Raw genomic sequence first — 14,376 nt, forward strand, 5'->3', positions numbered from 1 at the left:
AAATTAATTTAATGTTTGATCAGCATAATATTTAAAATTAAAAATGAAGAAAACACAAAAGAAATCATGTATACATTTTTTAATCGACTTTAAGTTAATCGATAACTGAAACTTATTAATACTTATTTCAGGCAAAAAATATATATTATAACCATAATGCAAATTTATTGTTATAATCTTAATTTAGTAAAATTGAGGTAAAGTATTGTAATTTCTTGGCACACCTAGTCTCAATGACGCTGTCTGGCAATGATAAATTATCGGTTGCCCTGGTTTCTGTTGTCTTGCGACCCTGACTTCTTCTCCTTCGCATAAACAGCCCGATACCCAATAGAAATAGCAGCAATGCTATGGCGACGGTGACACCGACTATGATGGCCGTGTTGTCCTTATCTGTACGACACGCATAGCGAATTTTGAGTGTTTCAATGAGTCAAACATCAAGAATAATCACGTTAAATATATTCATTCGTTAAAACGATATCACATTTATCACGCGTGCTGAAAACTTTGAACTTTGAACTTTCATTCCAAAATCTTACCTGCCAGCAGCAATCCTTGGGCAGACATGTACACGAAATAACGAGGCATGAATTTAGCGAGGCTTTCACTACATGCGCAGTGTGCCTCTATTTTACAAACCAATTATCGCATCGAATGCATCGTTATAACATATTATTATTTCTATAAACTTACGTATATTTAAATTTTTGTTACGTCATGAAGGAGAAAGACAAAGAAAGTGAGAATGAAAGAAACATCAGATGCGATAATGGCACGCGTTTTTCTCACATCTTAAGACTTTTTACGCGATCGCTCTCACCTGTTTGAATAGGGAAGCTGTAGCTGGTATCCGTAAATTTGTCTGGTGCTGTAAACGCACGTACTTTCACCCGATAAGTAGATCCTGATTTCAATGGTCCATTACAATATCCAATTTTGTTGTCGCAATTCTCGGAGCCGATCGTGAAGTCTTCCACAGATCCATTTTTGAAAGGATAATATGGCTCCATTACCTAGAAAGATTTTATTACGAGATATATATTTCTAAAATAATTGACAGTAATTTTTGATAATCACGTTGAAATAAAATGTAATATAATAATTAATTCATATAAATTCTCTTTGCTAACTAGATCAATTGTTATCCTAATTTATTTACTGTGAATTTTATTTTTATATATCCAAATATTTTACGATTAAGTTTTTCCAAAAATCAAAAAATATTTAAGTAAAACAACTACTTCTCTGTGATTACGAATTTATTGTATATATTAAAATAATTATATAATGAAATAATTATATATATTGCTTTTATAAACACCTGCATAAGCATCTTCTTTGTATTTGAAATGAAATTGTTTAAAATATCCATCATTGCATATTTTGATTTTGTTTGTAACTAAAATGTGATCAATTTCTTGTATTATATATTCTACAATGAATAATGTTTTGCTTTGCTACGCAGTAGCCTTTAATAAAACGTTAACATTAACATTGATAATATCATACGAAGAATCGATTATAAAACCGCAGTCGATTAGCATAATATCCGTTACAGCATAATATCCGAACAGTTAAAATATCATGTGAAGGTTGATACAGTCTGCTACACTTTTGTAAAAAATTTTTCAATTAATGAAAGAATAAATAAGAACACAAGGTCTTATAATAAAAAAAATTGAATTAAACTACATTAAAAATTTTATGAATTCAGAAAGTGCACCATTTTTTTTATTAAATTTTATTAGGTTCAGTTTACACGCACTACTTTTCTTTTCGCGGTCACAACAATGTAGAAAATTAAATACGATTTCGCGATTTAACTATTTCACATGTCTTTATCACGATGATTACATCTGCACCTTTCCAGTTTCAGATCACAACTAGATTATCCTTCGTTCCGCGAATAATACTCTAATGGCATCCGTGGACTATGATTACGGATCTGCGTCATAACGCATACATTTTACAACTGTCCATGATCTTGCAAGTCAATAAGTACAACGCAACGTCTATTGCATTGATTATATTAAACGATTTATTTTAGCGCCTTCTCTTGATATATTGAATACTCATTAAATTGAAAATGACATTAATTGTTGCAATAAAAATATTTTATTGCACATTTTTTGTCGATAAAATTTAATGCTGCATTATTTTAGAATATTCATTTTACATAACATATATTTTGCAATTGCTCAGACAATTAAATATCTTACGGATTTAAAGCATTAGGGACAGATTAAGCAATTTGAAATTTGATATGTCTGAATGTTTGAATCTTATGAAGAAATTATTTTGTCTCAATTAAATCTGCATTCTTCGTAATTATCTAGAAACTGAGCAATAAAGTTTACCTGATAAGGTGGCCAAATGCTGTAAGCCTGGACGTCCCTCCAACTGGGCATCTCCAATCCGGAAGCATTCTTGCTGTCATCTTCGGCAACAATGATGCTGTACGACGTGACCGCTCCATTCTGTTCGCTGAAGTAGTTTTTCCTAAATCTGATTTGAATTGTCGTGCTACTTTTACAGACCTCGGTCGGTACCACTTGCGTGGATGGCTTCGGCGGTGCTAATATCGGCATTTTCTGCTTCCAGACCGTCTCAGGACCAAAACCGATCTTTGTCTCCGCTTGAATCCGGAAGATATAAGTCTTGCCCGGTATGAGGGATTTAATAACACCACGGAACTCGATTGGCCTGAAGTCCTGCATCTGGGTATGGGTCGAGCCCTAAAAAATTGCAAGAAAACATTCGTATAATTTAATGCATTATATGACATATTTTTAAACGTTGCGATAAAGAATGTTGCGATACGTTCCGCGTATTTTTTTATGTTTTCAATACCATAACTTGTACGTAACTATAGTAGTACGTAAGCATATTTTAAATGGATCTTACTTCTAAACCATAAGTGATGCTAAATTTGGTAATGATGCCATTTTGCTCTTGGCTTGGCAGAGACCATACGAAGCTGATGTCGCTTGGTTGAATGTCGATAGGATGAAACTTCTCCACCTTTCCTGGATATGATTCGCTGGTGGTAAAGCTGGCGCTGAGTGGATTTGAGACTCTCAAGTAAGAGGATTCTGTACCCGAACGTACAACCAATGTGAATGTATAATTTCTATGCGGCTTCAGATCAAAAATAGTGATCACGTTGACCGAGGTTATATTTTGGATGTAGTTTCCTTCCGTATTTATATATTGTACTTCAAAAGTATTGTACTCTCCATGCGGGATGTCCCAGGTCAAAGTGATCCTCGTATCATTTACGTCGATCGCATGGATCGCAGTGATCGGTTCAGGATCTAGAAATTATATTTATCTCCGGGCTAGTAAAAAGAGATGATATGAACAAATGCCTGATTATTATATATAAATATTAAAAGATTTTTGTTTGCATAGATAATTATCTAACAATACATGATATAAATATAAATATAAATATTAAATAAATCTTGGGACTACTAAAATAAATAGAAATATTGCTGATATAAAAGATGAAATATTTAATTCCTTCACTGCGATCTGCTTATAGTTAATAATCGTATGTAACATAATTACAATGTTATTTCACAAAATATAATACGCAGGTGTAATATTTCCAAAAGGAAATCTAATGATACCACACTTCTAAGTGGATTATCTGCGAATTCGTACAGTCTTTAGGTATGTTATGTTAGACGGGAATAATAAATATCAAAATTTCACTCCTTTTTATTTTAAATAGTTTAAGTAAATGTTATTTATGTAAACTAATTAAAATTAGTATATAATCTTCGGGGTCTGCTTTAACTCCCATTGTATTATGTGGATACTCACAGAGTCGGTCTTGCCGGAGGAGAGGTCTGCTCTCCACATTATCGCTTACTGTCCAAACAGTCACATTATATAGCTTGCCAGGTGTTAATCCAACAAAAGAAACCTTGGTATCAATGTCATCCACCATACGCTCCTTCGTGGTGTTATGCTCATCGCTAATCCTGAATCGGTAGAGATCAAACCTCGAGGATTGAATTGGCGTCGGTGTATATCTTAAGGTCAATGATCCTGGTTGGTCTCGGTCGACTACTACGACGACCTCGGATTGGATCAGTGGCACTAAATTTCAAAGTTCGTTTTTGTTTGTCTAGTTACCGTCGATCTATTATAATTGTCCTTAACTGCCCGTTAGACTTCGAACGAAATCGCTAAGTCGATATAAAATTCTGACAGACAAATGATAATGAAAATATGATGTAATAGAAATATATAGCGAAAGCATATGAGCAAGTTTAATAACTGGCAGTTAAGATGTCACGTATATCCATTAGGCATGCTCATATGAAATATGTTAATGCATTGTTAAATAGCGGAAAATAATAAATACATTAATATAACTTCACTCATCACCGCTGATGAGTGAAATCGATGCACTCACTCGTTCTTGTAGTTAAATTAGTGATGTCGCTGACTAGATCATATGAGATCGTGTAGACGACGAAGAAATACTGTACTCCAGGCATCAGGTCGCTCACCAGGATCTTCTCGGTTTGCACAGTGTTTTCTTCGAAACTAATATCGGATACATCGTTAGTCTCACTAACGTTCTTCATCCTGGAGTCCTCTGGATTCTCTACTGGCCACCATCTTATAACGTAGGTTTCGATGCGACCCTCAGGTCGCGGCCATTCGAGAGTTACGTTGGTAGAGTCGATAATTGGAGTGATATTTAGAACTGGATTAGGCCCTTAAAAAATGGCAAGCAGATATATCTAAGCCTGAGTCTCAAGTGGTTGTTCACTATTTCAATCATATTAATTATTATCAGAAAGTTATGTAATAATTCATAGTGTACTTACTGACTGTGTGATTCACTTGCAATGGATACAAGCTTTCGACGCCATAACTGACGGTATTTACTTGTATAGTATATCTTTCACCAGGTGTCATATCCGCCACTTCTGCTTCCGTGTCACGAACACTGGGAAGTTTGACCCATCTGGGATCGTCTTCTGTACGATATCTGATGGAGTATTCGGTAAATATTGAGTCCGTCGGCGCTTCCCAGTGCACAACAACGGTATTGCTTGTGACTTTTTCGATACTGAGATTTTTCGGTGGATGAGGCACTAAAAAGTAATTCAACAAAGCGTTAATGAATTAAATAACTTTCACAGATAATGTTGAAGATGAAAGAGAATTATATTATTCCTAGGAAACGGATTAAATTTATTACTTACGAACGGCTTGCAAGTAATCGTGTGGTTCACTTCGAAGTCCATGACTAATGGCAAAGACTTTAACTTCATATGCTGCACCAGGATAAAGGTCTTCTAAGACAATATGCGATTCCGTAGTTAGAGTGGTTGCACTTTCTCCAGTGTCATTTCTGTTGTGGGTCACTTCGAATTTCTCTTGTTTTGAATTGACGTCGCTTTTCCAGGAAATATTTAAACCTTTTTCAATAGGCTTCAGATCTTCAATTACAGGACTAGCGGGACGTGTTGCTTGGTAAAGGACGGTTTCGTTTGACTCGATTTTATTGCTAATCGCTTGAACTATTATGGAATAATTTCTTCCGGGCAGCAGAGCTTCCAGCGTAACCTATCGATTTAATAATTATGTCAGAAAAATATAGGAAAAATGAAGGTTGTGCAAAATCTTTTTTGTTTTACAATTTACGCGCTTACCTTTGTTTTATCAGTCGTCAAAGTGTTACTATCGCCACCAATCGTTGTTTCTACTTCATGATACTGTAGCTTGTAACTATCTTGTGTACTGGAATTTTCTGGACTCCACGAAACTTCTACCATACCAGTTTTTTCATCGATCACCGCTCTGAGATCGTGAACAGGTAATGGTTCTAAGTATGAATGAACAACAATAATAATTATAAATAATTACAAGCTTGCTACCTTCAATAAGTACATTAAGAGGCGAGAAATAAACATACTTAAAGTGACATCTCCACTAGCCGGCCAGCTGGTGACTTTGCCAGAAACAGTTTTCACTACCACTTGATATGTTTTGCCAGGCTCCAAGTCTTTGAACTCCCATCTGTTCTCATCGTCTCGGTTTCGCGTGACTGGCGTAAGCCTCCGATTACTACCGAGCGATATTTGATACTTGTCGAACTCGGACGTTCCATTGGGAGGGTTCCAAAACATGCGAAAGGAAGTTGATGTTATAGAGGATTTGTCGAAGGTCACATTGAGGGGACGCAGCGGTACTGTACGATATTGGGCTGTAGTAGGCGCGGATGTTTCGTCTTCGGAAACCGTCTGCACGGAAATGTTATATGCTCTACCTGTAAGCAAAAATACAAACGATTTAGAGGAATAAAACACAATCGTTACTATTTTAAAAGAAGTAATGAATTTATATTTATTTTTACATTTTTAAGAACACATTTTTAAAATTCGAATAATTTTTTTTTAATTTTCTATTCGAATTTTTTTTCTATTGCAGTTGCATGTTTGTACAATCAACAAAATTAAATATATGTATGCAGAGAATGAAACGTGTTTAATACACACACAATTTAATTAAACTCAAGTATAAGTACTTTTATAATTATTTTTTTATTTATAAATTATAACTTTCTCATTACTGAAGGCGAATGTATTAGTTTCTTCTTTTATTTTTATTTAAAAAGAGGTCAATATGTCAAATAATAGTATATAATAATAGTATATATAATCGATTTCAGTGGGGATAAGTCTTAATAAAAAATTTTCTTTGATAAGCCTTATATTTTATTAAATAGAATTTAATTTTGTTTTGAATGTTAGAAAAATATTGATACATGGAATCTATCCGTCTTGCAACTCGTATATTGCTCTATTTACAGCAGATATACTTTCTCCGCGATTTTAGATAGCTCCGTTCACATGTGTAGAAAAAGAAAACGAAATCTATGTGCAATCTCTATCAATTATCAAAAGTAAACTACTAACTTAACTTCATTAAAAAATTAATTCTCAAAATTATCACTAAAAAAGAATGATTTTTTTCAAAATGAAACAAGAATAATAAAAATAATATTTGATCATGTAAGGATTTTTTTGCCAATATTATTCCATTAATCAATAATTTTTTGTTAAGTTGAAAAAAGCGTTTGCTTTTTCTGGAAAACTTAATTTTGTGAATTGTGTCATTTTTAAAGAAAGGACGTGATATATAAGATTTATTTATTTGCAATTTGAAAGAATATAATATATATTTCTAGAAATATATTTACGGAATAAAATTTGATTTATTTGGTATATTTAGATAGTTTTGTAATATATACGTGCAGTAAACTGACCTGGAACGAGTCCTTTGAAAGCTGCCTGTGCAGGACCAGGTGGTTCGCCTTCCTTCTCCACATAGAGAACAGATTCTATCGCATCAGATGGGTCTATGCTAATTTTGTAGTGTGTGTATATTCCGGCCGGATAAGGCGGTTGCCATAGCACCAGCAGCGTTGTCTCGTTTCTGAACCAGACGATGAACTTTCCCGGGATGTTTGGCTCTATAAATAATCCAACGTTAGTATCGATCGTTATGAAACATTTGTAATTCTCAAAATATTGATGTACTTGTCGTAAAATTTCTGCTGGTATAAGCGACACTTTCTTTAGCGTCCAACACGGTGAAGAGTTGAAGCGAATATGTGGCACCAGGCGTGAGATCACGTAGTGTGTAGGGCACCGAGTCGACGGGGATGACGGTGGTTTTGGGATTTCCGGTATCGCTGAAGCTCTGTGTCCGCAACCGGAAACCGGAATAATTCCCTTGAGCCGGAGGCGACCAATATACGATCGCGGTCTTTCCATTTCGTACCGATACCGTCAAATTTGATGGAGGATCGGGTGCTAGTGAATTAAATTATATTTATTAATTGATTCTCCAGAGAGACTCACTGCAAGTCAAACTGTTCGTTGTTTATTTATCTTTGTGTTTGTAATTATAATTGTTCAACTGTTTAATTTAAAAATTCATCGAAACTATACATTAAGATAAACTATATATATAAAGTAGTTTATCTTAATAGTTTTAATTTAAATAATAATAATTATGAAAGTATAAACAATTTATATTTTTTAAAAGGTGCACTATCAAAAATCGCGTTAATAGAATCAGATTATATACGTGTCGTAATTGACGCAGTCCACGTCAGCCAATCGTGTAGAGTGCTGTTGCTGTAGTACAGCCAGTATTCGTATCTCGTCCCAGGCAGACCGTCCCTGAACTTTATGACATCACCGATGTCAGTGGCGGCTATGGTGGTGTTCGGCGGTGGAGAGCCAACGGGTGGGCTGTAATCCAAACGGTACCAGGAACCACCCTGACTCAGATTGCCTGGTATCTCAATCGCGAGATCAGCCGAGTAGGTGACCTGAAGTGAAACACAGAAACCGCTATTAATTCACATGCTTGTATCATCATTTGCATAATTAATAACTCCTTGGCATTAACAATGTGTTTAGTAAATTAATGCAAGCTAATTATTATATAGACAGCATAAAATGTTTATTAAAAGAATACTAATTTTTTATTACTATTTACAAAAAATAGTTTTGTTGATTCTGCAAATTATTTCGTTTCAAAAAATTGATTTCTTATTCCGTCACCAAATCATAATAAAATACGTTTGTTAGAACTTTTATCAACAAATTAAATTTTCTTTTGTTGCGAGATAATGTTTCTATGAACAAACTTACAGCAGAATTTTTCTATTTTGTCAAGAAAATAAATTTCGTTGCAATATCAAATAATTGGTAGAAAAAAATTTAATTGCTTTCACATTGAATATAAACTAGCAATAACTGTTCTGTGACAACAAGTTTCCTTTCCTCCGTGTATATATAAATATATGTGTATGTGCGTGTGTGCGTGCGTGCGTGCGTGTGCGCGCGCGCGCGCGCGCGCGTGTGTGTGTGTGTTGTGTGTGTGTGGGTTATTAATATAATTTTTAATAGTACACATGCGTACATGTAAGTTAATTATATAGAGCAATATATAAAAAGCCTCGATTATGTTTGACTAGAATTAGATTATGCAGTATCCTTATGCAACAATCTGGTTCTATGAGAACATGCATATACATCTAACTGTTTCGGACTCATCTTGACGCTTGTATGTTTTTACTGGCCTCGGCACGCAGTATCGTAACCGTGAATCGTGGGTCATGCTCGTGTTAGTAAGGATCCGTTATAAATCAGCAGTGTATCTTGAATTTCAAGGCTTTGGCGTTCTTAAAGATAATAAAGAAACTGAAAGAGAAAGACTCATTTATAGTATCATCGATCCCTCATCTATTTTTATTTCCAATATAAAGATAATGCTTCCGATAGCAAGAAATTTGTACGCTCTTGCAAAGTAACGATTACTCGAGTCATCTGATTCTTGCGTGATATCGTGATTCCCACAGTGTGAAACGACTCTAAGTTTATGGATAGCTTTTAACGAGGCCCACGACCTCCGTTCAACGCTTCGCTTTCTCCATCGCGAAATATTGGCCATTAACTTGCGAATGCACGATCGTCCAGTCCCTCGTACCAAACATTTTTGTTCATTTTTTTTTAACTGTGTGTTTACACGTGCGTTTAATCACTAAATCGTTTCTCAGATAAAAAATTTTGAAACCCTTCAAACTGACATATTGACGTTCTTCAATAAAAAACAAGTTTTTTAATTAAATTTTAATTAAATTCATGACATATAATATTTGTACGAAACTTTTATAAATCAGAGAAAAATTAATTCGTTCGTATTGATGTCAGGAATGTCTCAGTTATATCGAAGTAATAGTTATGGGAAATCGTACAAACGGTATATTGATTTTAATACTCGCGGTTACTCATAGTTATGAATTCTTATGTACAGACAGACAGTATATGTTCACGATATGTACACTGGGAAGCAATGCGTTCCCAGACATGAGAAAGATTGCAAACCTATAACGCTGCCGCTGACACGTAATAGAGAGCTCTCTGCAGCTGATGTCCAATATACCAAGCCATTCAATACTCAATAGGAAAATTTATTTTATTTGTAAGAAAAAATACCGCTAATAAAAATTCTTAAGACAGCATTTCTTTTATTAAATATTGAATCCCACAAACTAAACGCAAATCAATCTGTAATATACATCAAATATAAAAAGCAATCAAATCTCCATTAAAATTGTCAAAGGATCAAATTAATATCTATTAATATCCAACCATTAATATCTATGATCAATCAGCATAACAAGAAAATTGTTTGAGAAAGGAAAATTATAAATTATTTAGTTTCTCAATAAGTCTTAATATAATTTTATATCTAATCTTATTAACACGTCAATAATTTATTTATACACAAAAATTCAAAAGCAACGTTGAGGTTATTGATGAATATTCAATATCCATTTGGATCTAAAGTGACGAAATCATTTTTTCTACGAAACCATTCGTGAGACAGTGAGGTGCGTATTGATCCCTACTCCATCTCCTTCTATCATATTGTCTCTTTTTCCTTCTCTTCGTTTCTCTCAATCGTATCTCTCAGGCGGCCTATCCCTCGTGCCTGACGACGTAACGTACGGACGACAAAAACTCCTAATTGTAGAAAGAAGGCACAAATAGCATGCTGACTTGTCAGAGATAATCAGAAAATACGTAGCTGAGGCACGCGAAAATTTCGTTTGCCTCATGCTTTGAAAGGTATAAATTCGTGGTTGAAGATATTTGCCGCGCGATGGTTAAACGCGGCGTGCTGAGAACGTGATAATTTACACTATGCATTTTACAAAAAACTTGAAAGAATTTAGTAAACAGAGATTTAATGATCTATCGTATAAAAAGTATGTTTGAATTTTTTAGCAAAAATATTTTTATTTTTTATATTTGCAAATAGAATTCTCGCGTTGGCATTCAAAAGATACTTAAAATTGATTTATTTCAATTTTTAAAAAATTTATATAATTAGTAAACAAGTATTAATTTTTAGTTTAATTTTTCTATATAATTAATTTTTCTATATAACAAATCTATATAATTTGAGAATAAAAACTAACTTGCAAGTGTAATTATATATTATGATTGAATTACATATGACACATTATATTGCAATGCAAAATATGCATGACTTTATTTCATCATAGATATCTGTTTGTTTCGAATTTTTTAAACAATGTTAGATTAACCACGTAGCTGTATTACGCACAGTTTTAACTGGGTAAATCGTGTTGAAATAAAAGACTGCATTTTAATATTCATCATGTATATCACAAAAATACGCAACATTTTTTCTGCACAGCCACGTCAAGTAGATTTTTATCTTCTCTATCACACATTTTATTGGAAAATTAGAGTTATGATATTTATATCATGTATGTCACTCTACAAAAATACCTCGCGATATTTCTTTCTGCATAACTACATTCAGTAATTTTTTATCTTTCCTACCATATTTTACTGGAAAGTTTCAGCTATAGTATTCGTGTCATGTATGTCACTCCAAAAATATCTCGGTATTTCTTTTTTATAGCCGCGTCCAATAAAGCAACTTTCATTTCTTTTTGCCATAATTGTATTTCGATGTACACTACAAGTATTGAAAATGTATAATATAAGTACGTAACGTAAACTACACATTTTTAGTACTGACGATACATATCAAGACACAATCTATATTTTATTAGAATGTTTGATTTAAGTAGCGTGATGGCTTATCGTTTCCAGTTGAGATTTTGAAAGTAGAAAGTAGCATCCAGCCACTTTCCGTGAAGTATAAACGGATCTCGCATGTTTGAAGGAAGTCTAGCGCGCACTTCACTTCCGGCTGACCATTGTCACGTGCCTAGCGTATTTCCGACCTTGCGAGTGGTTTTCGTTCACGTTCAATGTAGTACATGGAAGTAGGTGGAAGAGGTGGAAGTAACGTGTCTGTGGTATCCCATCAACGTTCGTGACACTTTGCAGCTGGTATATGTTGTCTGTCACTCTTTCTTATTCGCTTTGGTATCCTGTTATTAGAATATTAAACAGCTTTGCTCCCTTTTTTTTTAAACTGATATCGACCGAATTAATTCAATACTAAATGTATGGTAAGTTAAGATTAAGTTGCTTTCAAAAATCTTCTTATAAAACGATTTGATTTTTCTATGTTACATTGGGTTGTTCGGAAAATTCATGCCGATGTTGAAGGAAAATTGAAACGCAGAAAATTTTAGTATACATTTATTAAATTATATAGGTTAGTCGATACGAACTTTCCGAACAACCAAATATATAATGTTTGATCGAAAAAGAAGCTTTCTCTTCTTTATATTAAAATATTATTTCGAAAATAATGAAATGATTTTTTTTTTAACGAGTTATTTAGAAGATCATATTGATTTCAATAAAATAAGTATAGCAAGCATGATGAGTCATGATTACTTGTCATCCGGTGCATTATGCCGACATCGGAATTGACTGATTGTATCCTCTACCACATTCGTATCATTCGATGTAACGCATTACCTTTGTCGGTATCGTCATTTCTTCTTCTCTCGAAAAATTTCTGTTAGCAAAAATTATTTGCGAAGCTACTAAAACCAATATTACCTAACCAATGTAGTGAGAGGATAATAATATAGGAATAAGAGATTCTCAGGTCTATGCCCTCGACTTTGCTTTGTTTCTCGAGAATAAAGCGAGATAAATTTTTGTTGGAAATTCCATTTGTATAACTATTTTACGCATTAGCTACGAATTGCAGACTCATCAATATAGCACGACGGGAATCCGATATTTCCTTTGTTTGTCACAGACTAGGAAGGTATCAAACATACAATTGTGTTGAATGCATTCTGGTACACGAACGAACTCCGAATCCGTAAATAAGTGAGACTATGCTCGTGTATAGAATATATCAGAAATAAAAGAATGAATCTCGGAAAAAAATCCAAATTTAAATAACGCTGGGAACATAATAAAATAAACGTTCTGAAATTGTCTTTAACTAACTTAAGAATAAGGCCTTTTTATGAACTACAAAATTAAGCAGCATATCATTATTTTCGTACATAATATTTCGTACATAAAATCTTCTTATTTGTTACTTTTACAAAACTTATAAATATAAGAGACGTGTGCTATTATTCTGTTCTTCCATGTTCTCGTTACGATTGCACTTAGGAAAACATCCAATGTATCGTAAATCCAACAATCGTTTTATTTATAAAGAGAATAAAGAAAGGCACTTGTTTCGAATGTGTACTCGGGAGATTCTAAGTAGCTCGCGTGCTTCGCCATTTTTACCCCTTGCAAAACCTGTTGCACGACCTTGTTCGATTCGTATACGATGGCCTTCCCTTTCTTCCCTTTTAGTCACTATTTAGTATCCTTATGTTTATTTTTAAACAATAATGTATTTATCTTTTTAAAATCTGTTGGATGAAGTTCAATTGCTTTTGTTATTTGTTTCGCGATAATATTTATGTCACAAAAATGTGATGCGACAAGCTGCAAAAAGCTATTTATAACGTTCATTATTCGGAAAATATGATATAAATGGCGCAAGCCGCGTTACATGATAATTAATAGTGCATGATTAATTAAATGGAAGTACTTTAATTTGCTAATGGCCATACAACTAAATAATAACAGTGAGATAAATCAATGGTAATAATGACATGCATGTTATTCTTAGATAATCACTATGCTGACGTCACGCACATTTGGCGTGACAAATTCTCTACCGTTATCGATCATTTGTCAAAATGAATTTATACATTTCTATAAAGATATATACACACATACATCTTGAGAATTAAACAAAAGATTTAAAATTAAAACAATTTTTTTAATAAAAAAAAATTTGAAACATAACACTTTACAATTTGAAAAAAAATAATAATCGAGTTTGAGCCGATTTTCAACGTTTTATGATTCGGAAATAAATTAAATATCATAGAAAATTTGAACAAAAATATATGTTTATTATAAACAAAAATGATTTTTTATGTTTTGTTTTCTTACAATACATCGTTTATTTATTTTATTATTTCTTGAATTGTATAATTTACAAATTGAAGAAATTTGAATTATTTAAATGGTTCAACTGCTCAAAAAATTTCAAATGCTAATATATTCTGTCGACTGTGATACAGCATTTTAGAACGTATCACGGATATTCCATTGTACTCGCTTTGCCAATAAATTGTTCACGGATACGTATTGTACCTACGTTTACATTTGATCGACCACAAATCGACCCACATTCCCACGTATCGTCTATACGAATAAGCTCAGCGTTTCTTGCGCTAGCACGCAACGAATAAAGCTGTAAATTTACAATCAAACATTGTATTAACGCTTCGATCCGCTGTCTCTCTCTCTCTCTCTCTCTCTCTCTCTCTCTCTCTCTCTCTCT

At 33.5% G+C, this 14,376-nt stretch overlaps 1 protein-coding gene across 4 annotated transcripts in view; it reads right to left on the reverse strand.

The window, feature by feature from the left end:
• Positions 1–14,376, reverse strand: part of LOC108685698 (tyrosine-protein phosphatase 10D) — a 29,493-nt gene that overhangs the window by 4,554 nt on the left and 10,563 nt on the right. For 3 of the 4 annotated variants that reach the window (XM_018190622.1, XM_018190623.1, XM_018190621.1), the window contains exons 2-14: positions 8,125–8,371; positions 7,572–7,847; positions 7,298–7,504; positions 5,945–6,298; positions 5,682–5,854; positions 5,232–5,595; positions 4,851–5,120; positions 4,430–4,738; positions 3,832–4,110; positions 2,908–3,317; positions 2,361–2,738; positions 824–1,016; positions 225–393 (exon numbers count right to left, since the gene is read on the reverse strand). In XM_018190622.1, coding sequence (XP_018046111.1) covers positions 225–393; positions 824–1,016; positions 2,361–2,738; positions 2,908–3,317; positions 3,832–4,110; positions 4,430–4,738; positions 4,851–5,120; positions 5,232–5,595; positions 5,682–5,854; positions 5,945–6,298; positions 7,298–7,504; positions 7,572–7,847; positions 8,125–8,371 — 3,629 coding nt within the window. The remainder of the gene's footprint in view (positions 1–224; positions 394–823; positions 1,017–2,360; positions 2,739–2,907; positions 3,318–3,831; positions 4,111–4,429; positions 4,739–4,850; positions 5,121–5,231; positions 5,596–5,681; positions 5,855–5,944; positions 6,299–7,297; positions 7,505–7,571; positions 7,848–8,124; positions 8,372–14,376) is intronic. The other variant, XM_018190624.1, reaches the window with a different exon arrangement.

This window comes from Atta colombica, unplaced genomic scaffold (genome assembly GCF_001594045.1).
Source record: "Atta colombica isolate Treedump-2 unplaced genomic scaffold, Acol1.0 scaffold155, whole genome shotgun sequence".
Classification (NCBI taxonomy): domain Eukaryota; kingdom Metazoa; phylum Arthropoda; class Insecta; order Hymenoptera; family Formicidae; genus Atta; species Atta colombica.